General features: G+C 41.2%; 1 protein-coding gene across 6 annotated transcripts in view; it reads left to right on the forward strand.

The window, feature by feature from the left end:
* NRDC (nardilysin convertase) overlaps positions 1-20930 on the forward strand; it is a 90704-nt gene that overhangs the window by 17680 nt on the left and 52094 nt on the right. For 2 of the 6 annotated variants that reach the window (XM_063780396.1, XM_063780403.1), the window contains exon 2: positions 5864-6026. The exons of the other annotated variants lie outside the window; for them this stretch is intronic. In XM_063780396.1, coding sequence (XP_063636466.1) covers positions 6016-6026 — 11 coding nt within the window. In that variant the 5' untranslated portion in view covers positions 5864-6015. The remainder of the gene's footprint in view (positions 1-5863; positions 6027-20930) is intronic. 6 annotated transcript variants of the gene reach the window in all.

A 20930-nucleotide genomic window follows, 5' to 3' on the forward strand; every position in this document is an offset into this window, starting at 1 on the left:
GTGCAGTGGCTCACGCCTGTAATCCTCATACTTTGGAAGGCCAAGGTGGGTGGATCACCTGAGGTCAGGAGTTTGAGACCAGCCTGGCCAACGTGGTGAAACCCCATCTCTGCTAAAAATATAAAAATTAACTGGGCATGGTGATGCCCGCCTGTAATCCCAGCTACTCAGGAGGCTGAGGCAGGAGAATCACTTCAACATGGGAGGCGGAGGTTGCAGTGAGCCAAGCTCGTGCCACTGTATTCCAGCTTGGGCGACAGATCGAGACTCTCTCTCAAAAAAAAAAAAAAAAAGTAATACCACTTGGAACATCTTTGTGCATATAATTTTTCATACTCTGGACAACTTAATTGGGAAATATTAACAAAAGTAAAATAGGTCTAATTAATAAAGATGTTTTTAAGGCTGATAGTGTCCCACACTATCTCTCTTGTAATATTCTAGCTACTATATTATAAAGGTGGTGGTAAGAAGAGAAAGGAAGGTTCTTGTAGGTAGCACTTCTCTGTTCCTTATTATTCTAGACACGTAAGTTTATACTGTGAATAAACATATTTTTGGTTTTGATTTAAAGTCACCCCCAGAAAAGTAATAGTAATTGCAACAGGAAGACCAATTGGAAGAAAGCTTTTACTTTCTACTGGGGATGAAAAAGTAGATAGAAGTAAACTCTCCCGGTGACCAAGGTGTATGTGAAATGCCATTTTAAGCTAGCTGTAGTGGCCAGAAGGCACTGGGAGAGTCGAGTAAGAGAAAGAGGTGGCAGTCTCTATAATGAGCTAGCTGCGGCAGCAATGAACACAGAGGCAGCTATGAGTGTGAATGATAGACATAAGTCTGTATACAACTGTAGTTAAACTGTCTCCAGATAAGAAAGTTCTAGAGCAACTATCCTATATTTTTGAAGAAAAAACAATTCTATCTGGGGAAGTTTTATTCTTCAGAAAGAAAAACTTATGGAATGGGAAAATCAACCCTATCTAAATCAACCCTGACTAGTCAACCCAAGTCAACTCTGAGTATCTCTGAGGTGAAAGATGAAGCATGCTGATGGGTGTCAAATCCAATCTTGTATGAATAAGATAAGCATCGGGGAAGCATAGATGTCATCTTCTAAGGCAAACATTCTGAGGATCTGGCAGCATAAATCCATCAATTAATTTATAATATAATTGGACACCACTATGGCCAAAGTAAAAGACACGGCCAAATCTGGATCACCTTACACTTTTCAAGATGCTTTCAAGATCCCCCTTGTCCTGTTATGGCTGAGGGAAGCAGTGATGGGAGTAGGCACCATAGTCTGTAACCCCTCCCCTTCTGTCTCGGTACAGACAAAGCAGATGAGCTGGGGCTCTGGTAATCTCACACAGTTTACTTCATGCCAATTTTTATGCTCCATGAGATCCAGGTAAACTGAGAATGCTATGCATCTCCTACATCTAACTACATCATTTTTAAATACTTAGAAATATTTTAAGTTTTAATACTTAGAAGTATTTTAAGTTACCGTAAAGACTTTGAAACTGTGACACAGGTACCCTCCCCTCTGATGTTTTTCCTAGTCATCCTGGGTCTCAAGTAGCCACATGGCACCCAAGATGGGTATGAAGGGCAGGTCCTGTCTGAGTCCTGAATTTACGCACAGCTGTAGACCTCATGACAGAAGACAGAAATGGGAAGACAATGCCTGGAGGACGGAACCCTCCCAAAATAGCCAGGAGGCAAAGCTAGGGCAGGGGAAAAGGGGATATATTGGGCTTGATTCTGCCTTGCAGCTGGTGGCCTAGGCATTGAGAATGTGTCCTCATGCCTCACTGTGGGCATACATTCAGACCTCTGACTCCAGAGGCTCAAAACCAAAAACCATCAAATCAAGCAAGTATCAAATTATATTTAACTGATAATTTTGAAGCCATTTCTATTTTAGTAACAATTTACAACTACCTTTATTTACTAAATATTACATACACGTAACACATATAGACACAGACACAAAGACAGAAGCAGATATTATAGCTTACATAAAGGATTGTCATTTGCTGGCTTTTGAATAGTTTTTCTTTTCCCCATTCAGACTATCATTCTTCCATTACCTGTTTCATTGCCTTAAGCAGTTGTTAGCTAGGCAACCTTAAATTTGCATTTCTAATGGAACAACTCTTAGGTGAAATAAGGTAGAAAATTTATATCTCAAAAGCACAACCTAAGGCTTTAGGCGTACATATTGTACCCTCATTTGCTCAAACCAAGGAAAAAATGGTGTGAGTAAAATTTCAGTTAAGATGTCCAGAAAAGCACCTTAAACAAAGGTTTGACTTGTTACATAAATTTAAAACTATGGTAAAAGTTTCTAATATACACAGGCAGACACCCTTACAAATGGAGATTTCCTTTATAGATGTAAATTTCTTTTACAGAAGAGTTTCAGGATAGCCAGTTAAATGCCAGAAAGGTATATTTTAGTTGGGTAGGTGGTTTATTTGACTTAACTACTGTTTCTTAGCTAAAATTACTGAGTTCAGGGTAGATGGAGCCCATTGAGGAATAGGGCAAAGAAAACATTACTCTGTGCTTGGACTCAGACTGGATAGATCTAAAAAAGAAGCAAGTCTGCTTTACCCACTGGTTTACATTTTATAAACATTTTATCCAGGATATCTTTATTTTCACTCTTGAGGCAGGATAGTATTTATGCCAAAAGTTTAGCAGATTTAATTTTTCTTGTCAATTATTCACCTGAGCTTTTTATTTGCCTTTTTTTTTTTTTTTTTTAAAGACAGGGTTTCCCTCTGTGTAATCACAAAGGCACAATCACAGCTGATTTGCAGCCTTTACCTCCTGGGCTCAAGTGAATTTCCCACCTCAGCCTCCTGAGTAGCTGGAACTACAGGTGTACACCACCACATCCAGCTGATTTTTAATTTTTTGTAGAGAGGAGATCTCACTATGTTGCATAGGCTTGTCTTGAACTGCTGTGCTCAAGCGATCTTCCTGCTTTGATCTCCCAACGTGCTGGGATTACAGGCATGAGCCACCACACCTGGCCCTATTTGCCTTTTATGAAGAGTCTTTTAATAAAGCAATAAAAATATTGAAATGTTTTTAGAAGCTTCTGCACATCAATAGGCATCCTTGAAGACTAATTCAGGAGCCCTCATTTTTAAGTGCTGTGTTGTTCATTAGGAACAGTCCATTGTAATTTTAAGTTACAAAGATTTTGCCATTTCTGTAAGTAGTTACTTCTTCTGAGGCCTAATTTATACATTCTACCTTATAGCTAGAAGGTAGAATACGGTGTTCTTCAGATATTAAGGATCCAATATTTCCCTTGAATCCTGGATTTGGTCCTCAGATCCCCTTCATCAATTTAGTTAATGATTTTTCCCTACCTAAGGGTACAAGAAAAAGAATGTAGAACACAAAAATCTCTGCAAATTTCTGAAGTCTGCACCCACTGTAATATTACCATTTCTGCTAGTTTCTGCCTGATCCTGGACATCTGCAGCCTCTTAACTGAATCCAAGTCAGTTAATTATCAGATCCAATCCAATCATGGATCCAGTCCAGTTTCTGTTGTGACTTCCAAACCCAGTTTGGATCAGAAGTTTGCTCAAACTCAGTTCCAAACACAAATCTGTCGAGCTTCAGAATCTCAGCGAGAACTTACCACGATATCAGTTGCTTCCAGAAAGCAATGGACAACGTGAGTCTGAGGGGTACCTTGCTTGGTCACTCCATGCTCCTGGGCATGACATCTGTTGAAAACCTTAGATATATTAAATTTAACAGAGTTTAACTGAGCAAAGAATGATTCACAAATTGGGTAGCCCAGGAACCAGAATAGGTTCAGAGAAGCTCTGGTGCAGTCCCATGATTGAAGATTTATGGACACAAAAAGGAAAGTGATGTACAGAAAACAGAGATGAAGTACAGAAACAGCCAGATTTGTTACAGTTCGGGCATTTGGAGTATTTGAACATAGTTTGAACAGTTGGCTGCCTTTAATTGACTGAAACTCGGTAATTAGCACAAAAGTAGGTTACGATCTGTTTATACATCTAGTTAAGTTTCAGTTCACTGTGTACAGAGAAACCTTTAGGCCAAACTTAAAATATGTAAGGAGGTGGCTTTAGGTTAGACTTAATTTAACAAATGTTATATATATTGGTTTTCATCCACTGTTCCTGTCTTTTAACTCCCATAGCCCTTGTTAAAGTCTTTTTGTTACAATGTTGGGTGTGTCAGGTCTCATGTGTCTAGACTTAATTTAACAAATGTTATATATATTGGTTTTCATCCATTGTTCCTGGCTTGTAACTCCCATAGCCCTTGTTAAAGTCTTTTTGTTACAATGTTGGGTGTGTCAGGTCTCATGGGCAGGCCTCAGGAAACAGAATTTCTGAGACCTTCTCCTATCCATCTCTCATCTGCCCCAAGACAAGACCCTATAATCTTCCCTGCCTTTCTGATTGGGAGTTATAAGACCCTCCTCAGAGGGCGTCCCACCCTATCCTTGGAGGAAGGAATGCTGATATTTTGAAATTTCCATAAAAACCCAGGAGGACTAGGTTCCAGAAGCTTCAGGATGGCTCAACATGTGGAGGTTCTTGGAGGGTGGCCTGCACAGGAAGGGCATAGAAGCCCTGTGCCCCTTCCCCCATACCTCACTCTGTGCATCTCTTTATCTGTAATATCCTTTACAATAAACCAGTAAATGTAAGTGTTTCCCAAAGTTCTGTGAGCCCTCCAGCAAATTAATCAAACCCAAAGAGGGGGTTGTGGGAACCCCAACTTGAAAGCCGGTAAGTCAGAAGTTCCAGAGGTCTGGACTTGAAACTGGTATGTTTGTTTGTTGGCAGGGCAGTCTTGGGGACTGAGCCCTCATCCTGGGGGATCTGATGCTATTTCCAGGTAGTGTTGGAGCTGATTTGGAGGACACCCAGTTGGTGTCCACTGAAGAATTAATTGCACGGATTTGGTCACAGAAGACTTTGGTTGATGACCATTGTAGTAGTATGAGAGAAAAAGAAAAACCGTTTGAGAGTTTTTCCTAGAAATGAAATACCTAGAAATGAAATTACTGGATTAAAAGTATTCAGAGTTTACATTAAAAATAAAAATGGCTGTATTTCTCTACAAGAATGTGATACCATTTGAGATTCATCAGAAATGTGTGAGAATAATCTGTCCACTTATCAGCACTGGATAGCAATTGTTTTTATTTTTTGTTTAGTTAATTTGTTGGATGAAAAATATTTCATTGATTTAAGTTGATTATCTTTTATTTCTAGTGAGATTGTGCATCATTTTATTTGACATCTTGTGTTCTTGTAATGTGTGTAGTATATATTATTATTATCATTATTATTTTTTTTTTGACACAGTCTCCATCTGTCACCCATGCTGGAGTGCCATGGCGCAATCTTGGCTCACTGCAACCTCTTCCTCCCTGGCTCAAGTGATCCTCCAGCCTCAGACACCTGAGTAGCTGGGATTACAGGGGTGCGTCAGCATACCTAGCTACTTTTTTTTGTATTTTTTGTAGAGACAGGGTTTTGCCATGTTGGCCAGGCTGTATAGCGCATATTTTTAAGCTTATTTTTTAATAGGGTTTTTTTTCTCTTAATGATTTGAAGGAACTCTTACATGTTATTAGTTTTTCCTCCCAGTATGCAATTTGCTGTTTGATTTTGTTTATGATATTGTTTTATAAAAGCTTAAAATTAGTATACAGTGAAATATTTTCTTTTTTTTTTTCTTTATAAGGGCCTGGATTTTTTATCTTGTTTGGTACAATTTTTCTTCACCCAAATATTATACCAATTTTTTTTTCTTAAATAAAAACATTCTTTCCTTTTAGCTCTGTTATAGAACTGAACTTGGGTCTGCTCGCCTGGCACAATAAGGACATAACCACACTGAGGTTTTGCAGCAGTAGAAAGGAAGGCATTTATTTTCAGGATGCTACGCAAAGAGGACCAGGTAGCTAATGCTTAAATCCTGACCTCCCCGATGATTTGCAGGTAAGGGTTTTTAAAGGCAGGGGTAAATTTCTGGATAGCAGAAATTACAGACAAAATCAAACCATACGTGGAGGGTTACACATTGATTTTGGCCTAAAAGGTTGGGATATCTTGAAGCAGTGGTGTATAGGTCATAGGTACAGTAGAAGATTTTCTGATTTGCAGTTGGTTAAGGAGGCAAAGCTTTTTCTAAAAATTTGAGATCAGCAGAAAAGAATGTTAGCACTGGCTCATGGGTATAACCTTCTCCAGGCCCCTCAGAAAGAAATTTAGAACAAAGAAGGGGAGTCAGAGTTCAGTCCCCAGTTCCTCTATATATGAGGTTGCTGTGCTGGCAGATCCTTTTGGTGTGGGCACAGGTTTCTGAAAAACAACTGGAGACATGTTAAGGTATTATCTTTAGTTTTTATAGGGAAGTAAACATTCTTGTGACTCTTAACTTCCTTGGCTATTTTTGTTGTTGTTAGAGATGGGGTCTCGCTATGTTGCCCAGACTGGTCTTGAACTCCTGGCCTCAAGTGATCCTCCCACCTTGGCCTCCCAAAGAGTTGGGATTACAGGTGTCAGCCACCATGCTGGGCCAGCTTGGCTGTTGTTACTGTTACCTGCTTGTTTATCAAGTTGCACATTTATTTTTCAGGGCTAGCTAGGTGCCTGAAGTTTCCTTTGAAATAACTCAAGATTTTCCTTTTTTCTATGCTTGGGGTCCCTGCGTCATCTCAATTCCCCATCTTTTGTCACCCATCAGTCTTGTGGGGTACTGGGGTGCAGACTGCTCTGCCTACTTCCTGTTGAATTGGGGCAAAGATTGAGGGCTAGGATATGAGGATATTAAGTTTCTTTTCTTTATTTATTTTTTTGAGATGGCATCTTGCTCTGTCGCCCAGGCTGGAGTGCAGTGGCATGATCTCAGCTCACTGTAACCTCTGCCTCCTGGGTTCAAGCGATTCTTCTGCCTCAGCCTCCCGAGTAGCTGGGACTACAGGTGTGCGCCACTACGCCCAGCTATTTTTTGTATTTTTAGTAGAGACAGAGTTTCCTCGTATTGGCCAGACTGGTCTCAAACTCCTGACCTCGTGATCCACCCGCCTCAGCCTCCCAAAGTGCTGGGATTACAGGTGTGAGCCACCGCCCCCGGCCGAGGATAGTAAGTTTCTAGCACGGAATTCAAGGTATCCATGAGTCCCAGGCATGGCACCATGGTGCTGAACTGTCATTATTTGTATTAGTCACTGCTTTATTACATTTTAACACACATTTGGTTATGATATAAAGCACAAGAAAAATTAGCAAGATTGATATACATAACTTTAGCAATCCAGAAAACATGGTTTTTATTCCATGAGGAATCCAAGAAAAGAAAGAAGAAAACCAGTCCTTAGGGACAGTCAGGGAGATCTGTTGTAACCAAGTGACTTGTTCTCTAATTTATTTTAGATGAGTTTCTACCTCAGCAGATTCATTTATATAAGTATTGCATGTGGGATTTGCAACCATACACACTCCTCCCTGCTTGGCTAAGATGTAATCTAAGGCTATCCTATTATCTAAGACACCTGAGCCAATGAATTAATTCTTTGCTGCTAGACAGCTATTGCTGCTGAAGTTTCCTTAGCAAGAATTCCTAAAGAGAGAGATTTCTAATCATGTGCTCATAAGATGCCACTCCCCACCAAGGTAACAAAGTCCATCCAAAGAAATAACCCGCATCCATCTTTTTAGTACCTGGGCAAGAATAGATTTGTGGATCCCAAAGTGAGTATGTGGACTTGTTTACTTTTAATGAGTTAATTTACTTGCAGCTAAGATATGGGATTTCTGACATGTTTAGAGAGCAGACTTCTAAGGAGGGAGCAGGGCTCTTGCTCCTCTCAAGAGGCAAAATCAAGTAAGCCTTTTATATAGAGGCAGAGTCTCATTATTTCTGGCAAATTTGTTTGAGATAGCTTCAAGTGAAGGGACTTCCAAAATAAAGGAATTCTTTTATATAATATTCTTTTTTTTTTTTTTTTTTTCTGGAGACAGTCTCCCTCTGTCACCCAGGCTGGAGTGCCATGTCTTGGCTCACTGCAACCTCCGCCTCCCAGGTTCAAGTGATTCTCCTGCCTCAGCCTTCCGAGTAGCTGAGATTACAGGCACACGCCACCACATCTGGCTGATTTTTTTGTATTTTTAGTAGAGACAGGGTTTCATCATGTTGGTCAGGCTGGTCTCGAACTCCTGACACCATGATCTACCCGCCTCGGCCTCCCAAAGTGCTGGGATTATAGGCATGAGCCACCGCGCCTGGCCAGGGATTCTTTTATGTAATATTCTGAAAGGGGCCCTCAGATTATGACGATTGAAGGAACTTGAGTAGTATTGTTCTATTAGCTGGGTCAGATGATATATCTGTAGGTTACCTGTCTTTGTCAACGTCTCAGAAATTCTAATTATAAAATTGCCCTTTTAATTTGGGAGGATGAAAGTCCACAAGGAAGCATAACAAAAAGGCAATTATATTTATAGTTCAGTGTGATCACCTGAAGTAATTAAGACTCCAGGGCAGCACACAGAATTTGCTAAGCCAGTAGTAGACAGAGAAAATAAGAAAAGTGGCCGGGCATGGAGGCTCACATAAAAAACTATAAACTATATAAAACTATTAAAAAAACTATAAATATATAAAACTATTAAAAACTATATAGTTTAAACTATATATATAAAAAACTATATAAACTATATAGTTAAAACTACATAAACTATATAGTTTTAAACTATAGTTTATACAAACTATATATATAAACTATATAGTTTAAAACTATATATATAAACTATATAGTTTAAAACTAAACTATAGTTTAAAACTATATAAACTATATAGTTTTAAGGCCTCATATACATGTTATATATATAATGTATATATAGTAATAGTTATATAATTTTATATATATAGTTATATATACATACACAAATATGGCCTAAATATTAGTTTTAATTAGACTTTTGAGTATAGAGTTTTTAAAAAAAAATCCTTTCAAATCTCTTACTATCAGATTTTTAGCTGGGACAAACAGTTGATATTTCTGGCTTTTGAACTCTTTTCACCCCAAAGATATTCTCCCCCATGAAACTAAGAAGCGTTAGCCAGGGTTATGACTTCAACAAGGACACATGAGGTCTCGAAAGAGGTGGAAAGCAGTTTTCACAAGATTCAGAGCTGCCCCAAAGACAGCTTGAAGAAAGGAAAATTTCGTCAGCCATAAATGGAGTACAGACCACATTTCTGTTTGGCCATATTCTCTAGAGCCTCAGTTTCTCAGCTGACCATTCACACACAAAACCTGTACCAAAAAGCATACCAAAAAACCTGTAGGCTGCCCCCCGCACAGATGTAGGACAGGAAATCAAAAGCTGCCCATAGAAGGAAAAAGGAACGATAAATGGCAAAAGTCACACAAATATTAAACCAAAAAATGATGTGTTCCTTAGCTGGGAATTCAACCCAGGCAGCCTCAGTGCTTTACCACTGCTGTTCCTGGAGGGGATCTAAAGCAGGCAGTTTTGAGCTTGCAAAGGATTTTAACCTTGTTTTAGGTGAGATATTTGTTCTTTAATTTAGTCAAGTGAATTCTCAAGGCTAGTCACGACACTATTAAGTGTCCTTTGTAAAATTTGTTTAGAAAATAATTTTTTTTTTTTTGTAAAAGCAATTGTTTAGAGAGATGCCTGAGATTATTTTAAAATTTAGGGGTCCAGTTTAAAGGTTCCCCTTTTCAGGCTTTTTTCTGGAGTCTTAAAAAATACTGTGGCCAAGCACTACTGCAATAAAAAAAAAAATCTTTTTTTTTTTTCCCTTGGGCCCAAATCTAAAAATGGCCCAATTCTGCAGAATACACCCTAATGGGCTACAAAGGAAATAGAACTTGTGTTTCTCAAATGAAACAAAACTCTGGCCAAGGCATTAAAGGTTTGTCACAAAACCTAGGTGACAAACCTTTAATGCCTTGGCCAGGTGTTAAGTATTAAATAGATTTTCAAGCAAGCAAATCACAATCAAATTGTGATTTTTCAAGGTTTCAGTCTTCAGCTCTGGGATATCTCCCACCAAGTGCATTCTGATGAAGTAGAGCCCAATACCTTGCTGAAGCAAGGCTGGATTTCCTGCTGAAAGGAAAAATACTATGGGGCTATCACACATCAACCCCCCACTTACCAAAAGACATCTTCTCAGGTGATTTGTTTCTAATGCTGTTAAAGTAGAAGCACCACAGACCAACGGTGTCTGATTGCCTGCCAAATACACGGATCTGTCCCTGAATAAAATAATTCAGGCAGCTGCTGGATTGGGCCCAAGGGTGGCTGCGGCCAGGGACATATGTGGTACAGATGAGGCACTCACTCCAGACTTTTGTCCCATTTTGTTTGCCGGTGTTTAGAGAACCAAACCGGAGTCGGCTCACCCAGTCCAATAAGGCCGGATATCCACACCAAGATTTTGCAGTGGTAGAAAGGAAGGCATGGTGTTTATTTATAGGGTGTCAGGCAAGGAGGACCAGGTGACTAACCCTTAAATTCTGACCTCCCCTATGATTTGCAAGTAACAGTTTTTAAAGGCAGGGGTAAATTTCAGGATAGCAGACGAGTTCAGTCCCCAGTTCCTCCTTATCTGAGGTGTGTGTGCCCGCAGATCCTTTTGCTGGGAGTTCAGGTTTCTGAAAAACAACTGAAGTGACAGATGTTGAGATGTTATCTTTAGTTTCTGTAGGGAAGCAAACGTTATCATGACTCTAACTTCCTTGGCTATTTTAAAGTTACTATTACTTGCTTATTAAGTTGCATGTTTACTTTCCAAGGCTAGCTAGGTGCCAGAAATTTACCTTGAAAGAACTCAATATTTTCTTGTATTTCTATGCTTAGGGGCCCACAGGCCCTTAAGAGGTGTCCCTGTTCTGTTTCAGCTCTAAGTAATCTGGAATTTATATATGTTGAAGGTAAGGTAGACATGGCTATTTTTTCCTCACTAAATGAATAGCCTATTGTTTGAGCATCATTTGTTGAGTTGTGGTAGTAAACGGCATTGTAACAGTATTATATACACTGCTCTGTTTTTAGAACCTCTTCGCTTTCATTATCTGTTGGTGTTCCTGTTAGTACTTCAGCTTCATTTCAGTCACCTTAAAAGTCTGTATTTTTATTTATTTATTTATTTATTATTATTTTTTGAGATAGAGTCTCACTGTGTTGCCCAGGCTGGAGTGCAGTGGTGTAATCTCGGCTCACTGCAACCTCCGCCTCCTGGGTTCAAGTGGTTCTTGTGCCTCAGCCTCCAGAGTAGCTGGGACTACAGGCACGCACCACCAACCTGGCTAATTTTTGTATTTTTAGTAGCGAAGGGTTTCGCCATGTTGGGCAGGCTGATCATGAACTCCTGGGCTCAAGTGATCTGCCTGCCTCGGCCTCCCAAAGTGCTGGGATTAGAGGTGTGGGCCACTACACCCAGCCTAAAGTCTGTATTTTTATACCTGGTAAGGCAGTTCCTTCCCCTTGTTCTTCCTTTCCTTTTCTTTCTTTTTTTCTTTTTTTTTGAGACAGAGTCTCGCTCTGTCGTCCCGGCTGGAGTGCAATGGTGCGATCTCGGCTCACTGCAAGCTCCGCCTTCCTGGTTCACACCATTCTCCTGCCTCAGCCTCCCGAGTAGCTGGGACTACAGGCGCCAGCCACCACGCCCGGCTAATTTTTTGTATTTTTAGTAGAGACGGGGTTTCACCGTGTTAGCCAGGATGGTCTTGATTTCCTGACCTCGTGATCCATCCACCTCCACCTTCCAAAGTGCTGGGATTACAGGCGTGAGCCACCGTGCTCGGCCATCTTTTTCAAAATGTTCTTGGCATTTTTGTGTGTTTTGGTCCACATGAATTTTAGAATCAGTGTGTCAAGTTCCACAAAAAAATCTTGTTGGTTTTTTTTTGTTTTGTTTTGTTTTTTTGAGAAGGAGTCTTGCCCTGTCGCCCAAGTTGTAGTGCAGTGGCGGGATCTCGGCGCACTGCAAGCTCCGCCTCCTGAGTTCACGCCATTCTCCTGTCTCAGCCTCCCGCATAGCTGGGACTACAGGCGCTCACCACCATGCCTGGCTATATATATAATATATATATATTATATATATATAATATATATATATATATAATATATATATATAATATATATATATAATATATATATATTATATAATATATATATATATATTTTTTGTATTTTTAGTAGAGACGGGGTTTCACTGTGTTAGCCAGGATGGTCTGGATCTCCAGACCTTGTGATCCGCCCGTCTCGGCCTCCCAAAGTGCTGGGATTACAGGCGTGGGCCACTGCGTCCGGCCCTTGTTGGGGTTTTTTATGGGAATTGCCTTGAATTTATAGACTAATTTGGGGGAAGAATTGGTATCTTTATAATATTGGATGTTCCCACCCAGTAATATAGTATGACTGTTTAGTGAGGTCTTTTATTTCACCTGTAAAGTTTTCTAGTTTTCCTAATGTTGGCTGTTTAGTAGTATTGAAAAGAATGTGTTCTAGTGTCATGCTACTTAGAGTCAGTCCCTGCTAAGCCACAATAAGGTTGGGCAAATAACAGACCTTTTTTGTGCTTCAGTTTCCTCATCCATAAAATGGGAATAACTCATTAGGATTATTGTGAAGATTAACTGGGTTAAGACATGTAAGTCAATACATTAAAAATGTGAGCTATTGTTATTAGGTATATTTATGCATGTTATAGTTTATATTGCTTTGGCCAAAGGGATTTTTAAAAAATCTTACTTTGATGTATAGGAAAGCTACTGATTTTTGTTTATAGTTCTTTGATTTTGGCTACTTTGCTGAATTCTATTTATTAGTAATAGTTTTTGGGTTTTGTTTTTGGTAATTCTCTTGTTCTAGGTAATAATATGTTTTGCAGTGATTTGTTTTAGCTTTCAATATTTGTACCTTATTATTATTATTATTATTTTTTGAGACGGAGTCTCGCTCTGTCACTCAGGCTAGAGTGCGGTGGCGCTATCTCGGCTCACTGCAAGCTCCGCCTCCCGGGTTCACGCCATTCTCCTGCCCCAGCCTCCTGAGTAGCTGGGACTACAGGCGCCTGCCACCACGCCTGTCTAATTTTCTTTTTTTGTATTTTTAGTAGAGATGGGGTTTCACTGTGTTAGCCAGGATGGTCTTGATATTCTGACCTTGTGATCTGCCTGCCTTGGCCTCTCAAAGTGCTGGGATTACAGGCGTGGGCCACCGCGCCCCACCATAATTATTTTTTATTTATGTACATTTTGCATCTTTTTTCATTTATTAGGACCTCCAATATAATATTGAATAGTAGTGACGATAAAGGACATTTTGTTCATGACTGTCTTTAAAATGGATTTGATGTTGATTTATAGACGTGATCCTCCATAAAGCTAAGGGCTTTGTGTGTACTTAATTTGCTAAGGAGTGAGTTGTGTATTTTTACAAAATCATTTTTATTGTACAAATCATAAATGAATATTTTTTATTACAAAATGAGAGGTGACAGCGTGCTGGCAGCCCTCACAGCCCTCGCTTGCTCTTGGCGCCTCCTCGGCCTCGGCGCCCACTCTGGCTGTGCTTGAGGGGCCCTTCAGCCCGCCCCCGCACTGTGGGATCCTGTTCCTGGGATGGCGGAGGCCGGAGCCGGCTCCCTCAGCCTGCGGGGAGGTGTGGAGGGAGAGGCACGGGCGGGAACCGGGGTTGCGCGAGGGGCTTGCGAGCCAGCTAGAGTTCCGGGTGGGCGTGGGCTTGGTGGGCCCGCACTCAGAGCGGCCGGCGGCCCCTGGCAGTGAGGGGCCTAGCACTCAGGCCAGCAGCTGCGGAGGGTGCATCAGGTCCCCCAGCAGTGCTGGCCCACTGGCGCTGCGCTCGATTTCTCGCCGGGCCTTAGCTGACTCCCCGCGGGGCAGTGCTTGGGACCTGCAGCCCGCCGTGCCTGAGCCTCCCACTCCTCCGTGGTCTCCTGCACTCCCCGAGCCTCCCCAACGAGTGCCGCCCGCTGCTCCACGGTGCCCGGTCCCATCCACCGCCCAAGGGTTGAGGAGTGCAGGCGCAAGGCAGGGGAGTGGCAGGCAGCTCCACCTGCTGGCCTGGTGCTGGATCCACTGGGTGAAGCCAGCTGGGATCCTGAGTCTAGTGGGGACTTGGAGAACCTTTATGTCTAGCTGGGGGATTGTGGATACACCAGTCAGCACTCTGTACCTAGCTCGAGGTTAGTGAACACACCAATCAGCACCCTGTGTCTAGCTCAGGGTTTGTGAATGCACCAATCAGCACTCTGTGTCTAGCTCAAGGTTTGTAAATGCACCAATCTGTGCTCTGTGTCTAGCTGATCTGGGGGGGACTTGGAGAACCTTTATGTCTAGCTAAAGGATTGTGAATGCACCAATCGGCACTCTGTGTCTATCTCAAGGTTTGTGAATGCACCAATCAGCACTCTGTGTCTAGCTCAGGGTTTGTAAATGCACCAATCAGCACTCTGTATCTAGCTAATCTAGTGGGGAGGTGGAGAACTTTTGTGTCTAGCTCAGGGATTGTAAACACACCAATCAGCATCCTGTCAAAACGGACCAATCAGCTCTCTGTAGAACAGACCAATCGGCTCTCTGTAAAATGGACCAATCAGCAGGATATGGGTGGGGCCAGATAAGAATAAAAGCAGGCTGCCGGAGCCTGCAGTGATAACCCACTTGGGTACTTTTCCAGCGCTCTTGGCGGTAAATCTTGCTGGTGTTCACTTTTTGGGTCCTCACTGCCTTTATGAGCTATAACACTTATTCTGAAGGTCTGCAGCTTCACTCTTGAAGCTAGCGAGAGCACGAACCCACAAGCAGGAAGAAACTCTGAACACATCCGAACATCGGAAGGGACAAACTCCAGACAAGCCGCTTTTAAGAACTGTAACACTCACCGCGGGGCTCCGCGGCTTCATTCTTGAAGTCAGTGAGACCAAGAACCCACCAATTCCAGACACAAAAAGAGTGAAAAAGTTTTAAGAATTATAAAGTGTCGGCTGTGTACGGTGGCTCATGTCTGTAATTCCTGCACTTTGGGAGACCGAGGCGGGTGGATCACTTGAGGTCAGGAATTTGAGACCAGCCTGGCCAACATGGTGAAAACCCCGTCTCTATTAAAATTAAAAAAAATTAACCGGGTGTGGTGGTGCACGCCTGTGGTCCCAGCTACTCGGGAGCTTAAGGCAGGAGAATCACTTTGAACCTGGGAAGTGGAGGTTGCAGTGAGCCGAGACGGCACCACTGCACTCCAACCTGGGCGACAGAGTGAGGGTTGGTCTCAAAAAAAAAAAAAAAAAAAGAATTATGAAGTGTAAAATATCTTTGTACCTCTAGTTTTTCTCCTTTCCCCAGATATACGTTACCGTTACATTTGATTTGTGTACTTTTAGTTCTATTGTTGTAACTTTATATGCATTTAATGGATACATGTTGTACACATAGCTTTCATTTTTTTTTTAAATTAGGTGTTAGATTTTGTCTCATATCTTGTTTCATTAAGTAGATATTAAGTACCTACTATGTATCAGATCCCCTCCAGGCATTAACATTCTTTTGTTTATTCAACATCTGTTTCTTGAATGTTTGGTATATATATGCCTGGTGTTGTCCCAGGATATAGCTGTGAAGGAAAGAAAAGCTCTGTCCTCAGAGATAACATTCTAATAGTGCAGGCAGAAAATAAAATCAAATAATGATAAATGGTGCGAAGAAGGTTAAAGTAGGATAAAAGAGAATAGAAATGGGCGAAAGAGCTATTTTAGGTAGTGTGGTCAGAGAAGGCATTTCTGAAAACGGGACATTTCTTTTCTTTTTTTTGTGACGGAGTCTCGCTCTGTCGCCCAGGCTGGAGTGCAGTGGTGCAATCCTGGCTCACTGCAACCTCCGCCTCCCGGGTTCGAGTGATTCTCCTGCTTCAGCTTCCTGAGTAGCTGGGACTACAGGCGTGTGCCACCACACAAGCTAATATTTGTATTCTTAGTAGAGTCAGGTTTTCGCCATTGTTGGCCAGGCTGGTCTTTAACTCCTGACCTCAAGTGATCTGCCCGCCTTGGCCTTCCAAAGTGCTGGGATTACGGGTGTGAGCCACTGCGGCCGGGCCAAAAGGAGACATTCATGAAAGACTTGAAAGAGGTAGAGCAGTTGGGCAAATACTTTATCTGGGTCAAGGGCCGCTAAGGCCAACAGAACAGCAAGCACAAAGGCCCTGGACTGAGAGTCTGTTGGCAGTGTTTAGGAAACAACAATAAAGTCATTTGTTCAGAGCAAACAGAATGAAGGAAGAGTAGTGGGAAAGAAGGTTGGAGAGGTAAACGAGAACGAGATTATGTTGAGCATTGTATAGGCCATGGTAAGGATTTTGGATTTTAAGTATGATGGGAAGCCAATGATGAATTTTGAAAAGGGAAATGGCCTTGTATTAATTTGCTAAGGCTGCCATAACAAAATATCAGACAGAGTAGGTTAAATAACAGCTCTGGGGTCTAGAAGTTCAAGATCAAGCTGTCAGCCTATTTGGTTTCCTTCCTTCCTTCCTTCCTCCCTCCCTCCCTCCCTCCCTCCCCCCTCCTCCCTCCCCCCTCCTCCCTCCTCCCTCCTCCCCTTCCCCCCTCCCCCTCCCTCCATCCCTCCCTTCCTTCCTTTCTTCCTGAGTCTTGCTCTGTCACCTAGGCTGGAGTGCAGTGGCGCCATCTCGGCTCACTGCAGCCTTTGCCTCCCGGGTTCAAGCAATTCTCCTGCCTCAGCCTCCCGAGTAGCTGAGACTACAGGCACACGCCGCCATGCCTGGCTAATTTTTTTGTATTTTTAGTAGAGACGGGGTTTCACCATGTTGGCCAGGATGGTCTTGATATCCCGACCTCATGATCCGTCCGCTTCGGCCCTATTCGGTTTCTTCTGAGGCCTTTCTGGCTTGCGGTTGGCCTTCTCCTTGGTATCTCCTCACATGGTCTTTTCTCTGTGTGCACACATATCTGGTGTACCATTGTGTTTCCAAATTTCTTCATTTTATAAGGATACCATTCAGATTGGATTCAGACCTACTTTAGAGGCCTGATGTTTAGCTTAATTACCTCTTTAAAGGCCCTGTCTCTAAATACAATCACATCCTGAGGTAGTAGGGTTTAGGGATTCAACATAGGATTTTGGGGGGAACACATTTCAGCCCATAGCAGGGCTCATTTGCTTTACTTAGCCTGCTGAGAATTGACTTGAGGTGTGTTGGGGCGTCGGGGGATGGTGGTGGTGGAGGCAAGTATAGCCAGGGTATTGAGGTTAGAATGGAAACAGAGAGTTAGGAGGAGATTAGACACGATGACAGCATGCTCTAAGGAAATAGCTGTGGAGTTGATGAGAAGTTATCAGAATTGTGATTTATTTTGAAAGTAGAATGCATAGGATTATTTTGATAGTAGATTTTTAGATTTTTTCTGTTCTGTTTATGAAAAATTTAAGCTGGAAAAAAAAATGCACCTTACAAAGACCAAGTAAAGTTCCCCTTCCCTGGCTTTTTTTTTTTTTCCCCCCAACCTGAGTTGATATCTGATATAAATATTGGGACTACCTCAAACTGCTTCTCTATGATTCTGCATCTCTGAGATTCATCTTAGAATTTATTTCTGGACTGATTGTTCATATTCTTGGAAAATAGCTCTTGGATTTTAACTTGTCCTGCTGTTGGGTTGTGTAAGGGAGGAAAATAATTTTTTTCAACCCTCATAAGTTATTATTTGGAATGGTCTCCTGTAACAAAAGAAAAACAAATATAAGTTTGTTAACATATATAATTCATAAATACATGGGAGATACTCAGAGAATGAGTTGGCTTTTAATTCCAGCTTATATAGTATCTTCAACAAATGTTTAGCAAAGTGTCAAGACAAAGAAAAAGGACTTTGAGTCTGTAGGGGAAGCAACTTGTAGAAAGGCAAATAATGGCAGGCAAAGCATAATTAGTAAACTTGTTAATGTGGATTCCTTTGGTGTCGTATCCAGACCAATACAGGTGTAAAGTTGTATTTGGTGGTTAACTTGTGTTCTTCCACGGTAAACAGGGGTTGGGGTTTTTTTTTTTTTTTTTTTAACCTTTTTTGTCTTTGGAGTAAATTTATGTCCTGCTTTTAGGCAAGTGGAGAGCAGAGAGCTTTCCTGCATCTGCTTTTTAATTGCCTTCAGTTCAACAATCCTTATGCCAAGGAGGCATATTTAGAGGTGGCATATTGCTGTCTACTTCTGGTGGTCTTGAACATTTTAATCCCTCTGTATCCTTACATGTTGCCCTGCCCTCCCACCCCAACAAGTAGTTAGCTTTTTTTTTTTTTTTTTTTTTTTTTTGAGACAGGTTTTTGCTCTGTTGCCCAGGCTGGAGTGCAGTGGCATGAACGTGGCTCACGGCAACTTCCATCTCCCGGGCTTAAGCCATCCTCCCACCTCAGCCTCTGGAGTAGCTGGGACCATAGATACACCATGCCTAGCTAATTTTTGTATTTTTTTTTTGTAGAGATGGGGTTTTGCCATGTTACCCAGGCTGATCTTGAACTCCTGGACTCCAGCAATCTACCTGCCTCGGCTTCCCAAAGTGCGGGGATTATAGGCGCAAGCCACTGTGCCCTGCTCTGTTTTGCATTTTGTGTTTATCATTCTTTTGCTTAAAAAAAGTTGGATCACATATATATGTATTCCTAAATAATATACTGTTTACTTTTGCTTGTTTTTTGGCATTATATGAATGGTACTCATATAGTATTTTTTCGTGATTTGCTTTTTTCACTCATGTTTTTAAGATTAACCACTGTCGTAGTTTGTTGCTGAATTCTGTATTTCCCTGTGTTACAATATTCCACTGTGAAGAAAATTTTCATTATATGAATATACCACAGTTTTTTTATTCTGCTGTCAGTAGACTTGGATTGCTTCCAGTTTAAATAATTGAGCTTATTGCCCTGAGGCTCTCTTTGCTCTTAGTTATTGATCTGAAGCTTAGACTTTTTCTAGGGTTTCCTGGGAAGAACCAATATCTTACTACATGTTTATAGGTCTGTGGTTTTCTCTGCTGTTTTCTCCATTAATCTGATCAAATTTGCATGTCTTCTAATGATTTCTAAAAATTTGTAATCTGCTAACAGTGTCCTTTCCTGTTTTCTGTCATGATTTTATTTTCAAAAACCAAAAAAAAAAAAAAACAAAAAACATTCTTTCTATCACTTAAATGTGATTATTTTTTATTATTTATTTATTATTTTTTGAGACAGGGTCTCATTTTTCACCCAGACTGGAGTAAAGTGGCCCGATCTGGGCTCACTGCAGCCTGGACCTCCTGGGCTCAAATCATCCTCCCAACCTCAGCCTCCTAAGTAGATGGGACTACAGGCGCATGCCACCATGCCTGGCTAATTTTTTGTATTTTTTGTAGAAATGAGGTTTCGCTACGTTGCCTGCTGGTCTTGAACTCCTGAGCTCCAAATGTGATTATTTTATATGGAAAGTAGATAAATCCCAGTGTTCAGTCTTCCATCTTAGGCCAAAGGTTCTCTTCCTTGTCTTTCTTTGCATGTTATTCTTAGTTTTTGCTTGACTTTTTATCTTCAAGGGTTTACTTAAGTGTGCTTTGTCTTAGACGCCTTCCCTGACTGCTTGTTTCTTACATTCTGTATTTATCTCTGTCATTCTGTATTATACTGGCTCATCTCATTATTAGACAGTGAATGCCTGATGGTGAGGAATTCTGTTTTACCCTTTTTATCCTTAATGCAGCATGGTATCTGATATGTAAAGGGTGCTAAATAAATGTTTATTGAATAAATACATGAAAAAATTAGTATAAATGGGGCTGAATGCGATGGCTCATGCCTGTAGTCCCAGCACTTTGTGGGGCCAAGGTGGGTGGATTGCTTGAGCCCAGGAGTTCAAGACTAGCTTGGGTAACATGGCAAAACCCTGTCTCTAAAAAAATACAAAAATTAGCCAGGTATGGTGGCCTGTGCCTGTGATCCCAGCTACTCTGGAGACTGAGGTGGGAGGATTGCCTGAGCCCAGGTGGTCGAGGCTGCAGTGAGCTGAGATCGTGCCACTGCACTCTAGCCTACACAACAGAGTGAGACCTTGTCTCAAAGAAAAAGGAAAAAAAGAATTAGTGTAAATGGGAGTGGTCTGTAATAGATACCTAGTCATCAAACTGGCACAGTAGTTTTGCAGATAAGAATCAGGAGCTTGAGATGGTGTCACATGCCTGTAATCCCAGCCACTCAGGAGGCTGAGGTGAGCTGCTTGAGCCCAAGAGTTTAAAATCATCCTGGGCAGTAAAGCAAACTCTGTCTCAAAAAAAGCAGAATAATCTTCCTGCGGGGCTACCAGTCTCTGGGAGATTTCATTTTCATAGAGATGTAACCGCTTTTTAGTTCATAAGGGCAGCTTTGGAGACTGATATGTCAAACATTTTATAGAAAAGAAAATCAGCAGTTTAATTTTGTGTGATTTTGCTTTAATATTAAGCTGACATGACTGCTCTGTGTATTGAGGGATACAATTTATCTTAGCCTAAGTCTTCTGGTATGATAGAATGTTTAAATACTTACAAACTGAGAAATAGGGGAGGCCGAGTGGTGAGTTGCATATCTTTAACTACTAAAATGTGTTTTTTAAATAGGTAAATATATTTATGTAGTTCAAAATTTAAAAATACAAACAGCGTATATTATGAAGTGTTCTTACCTTCATTTCCCTCCAGCTGTTCAAAAACTGATTAGCTTTTGGGGTTCCCTCTCCAGAGCAACCAATTTTATTAGTTTACACATAGTTGTGTGTGTGTGTGTTTGTACTTTTACTTGGATTCTTTTTTTAAAATTCTGCTAAG

This window comes from Pan troglodytes, chromosome 1, assembly GCF_028858775.2.
Source record: "Pan troglodytes isolate AG18354 chromosome 1, NHGRI_mPanTro3-v2.0_pri, whole genome shotgun sequence".
Classification (NCBI taxonomy): Eukaryota; Metazoa; Chordata; class Mammalia; order Primates; family Hominidae; genus Pan; species Pan troglodytes.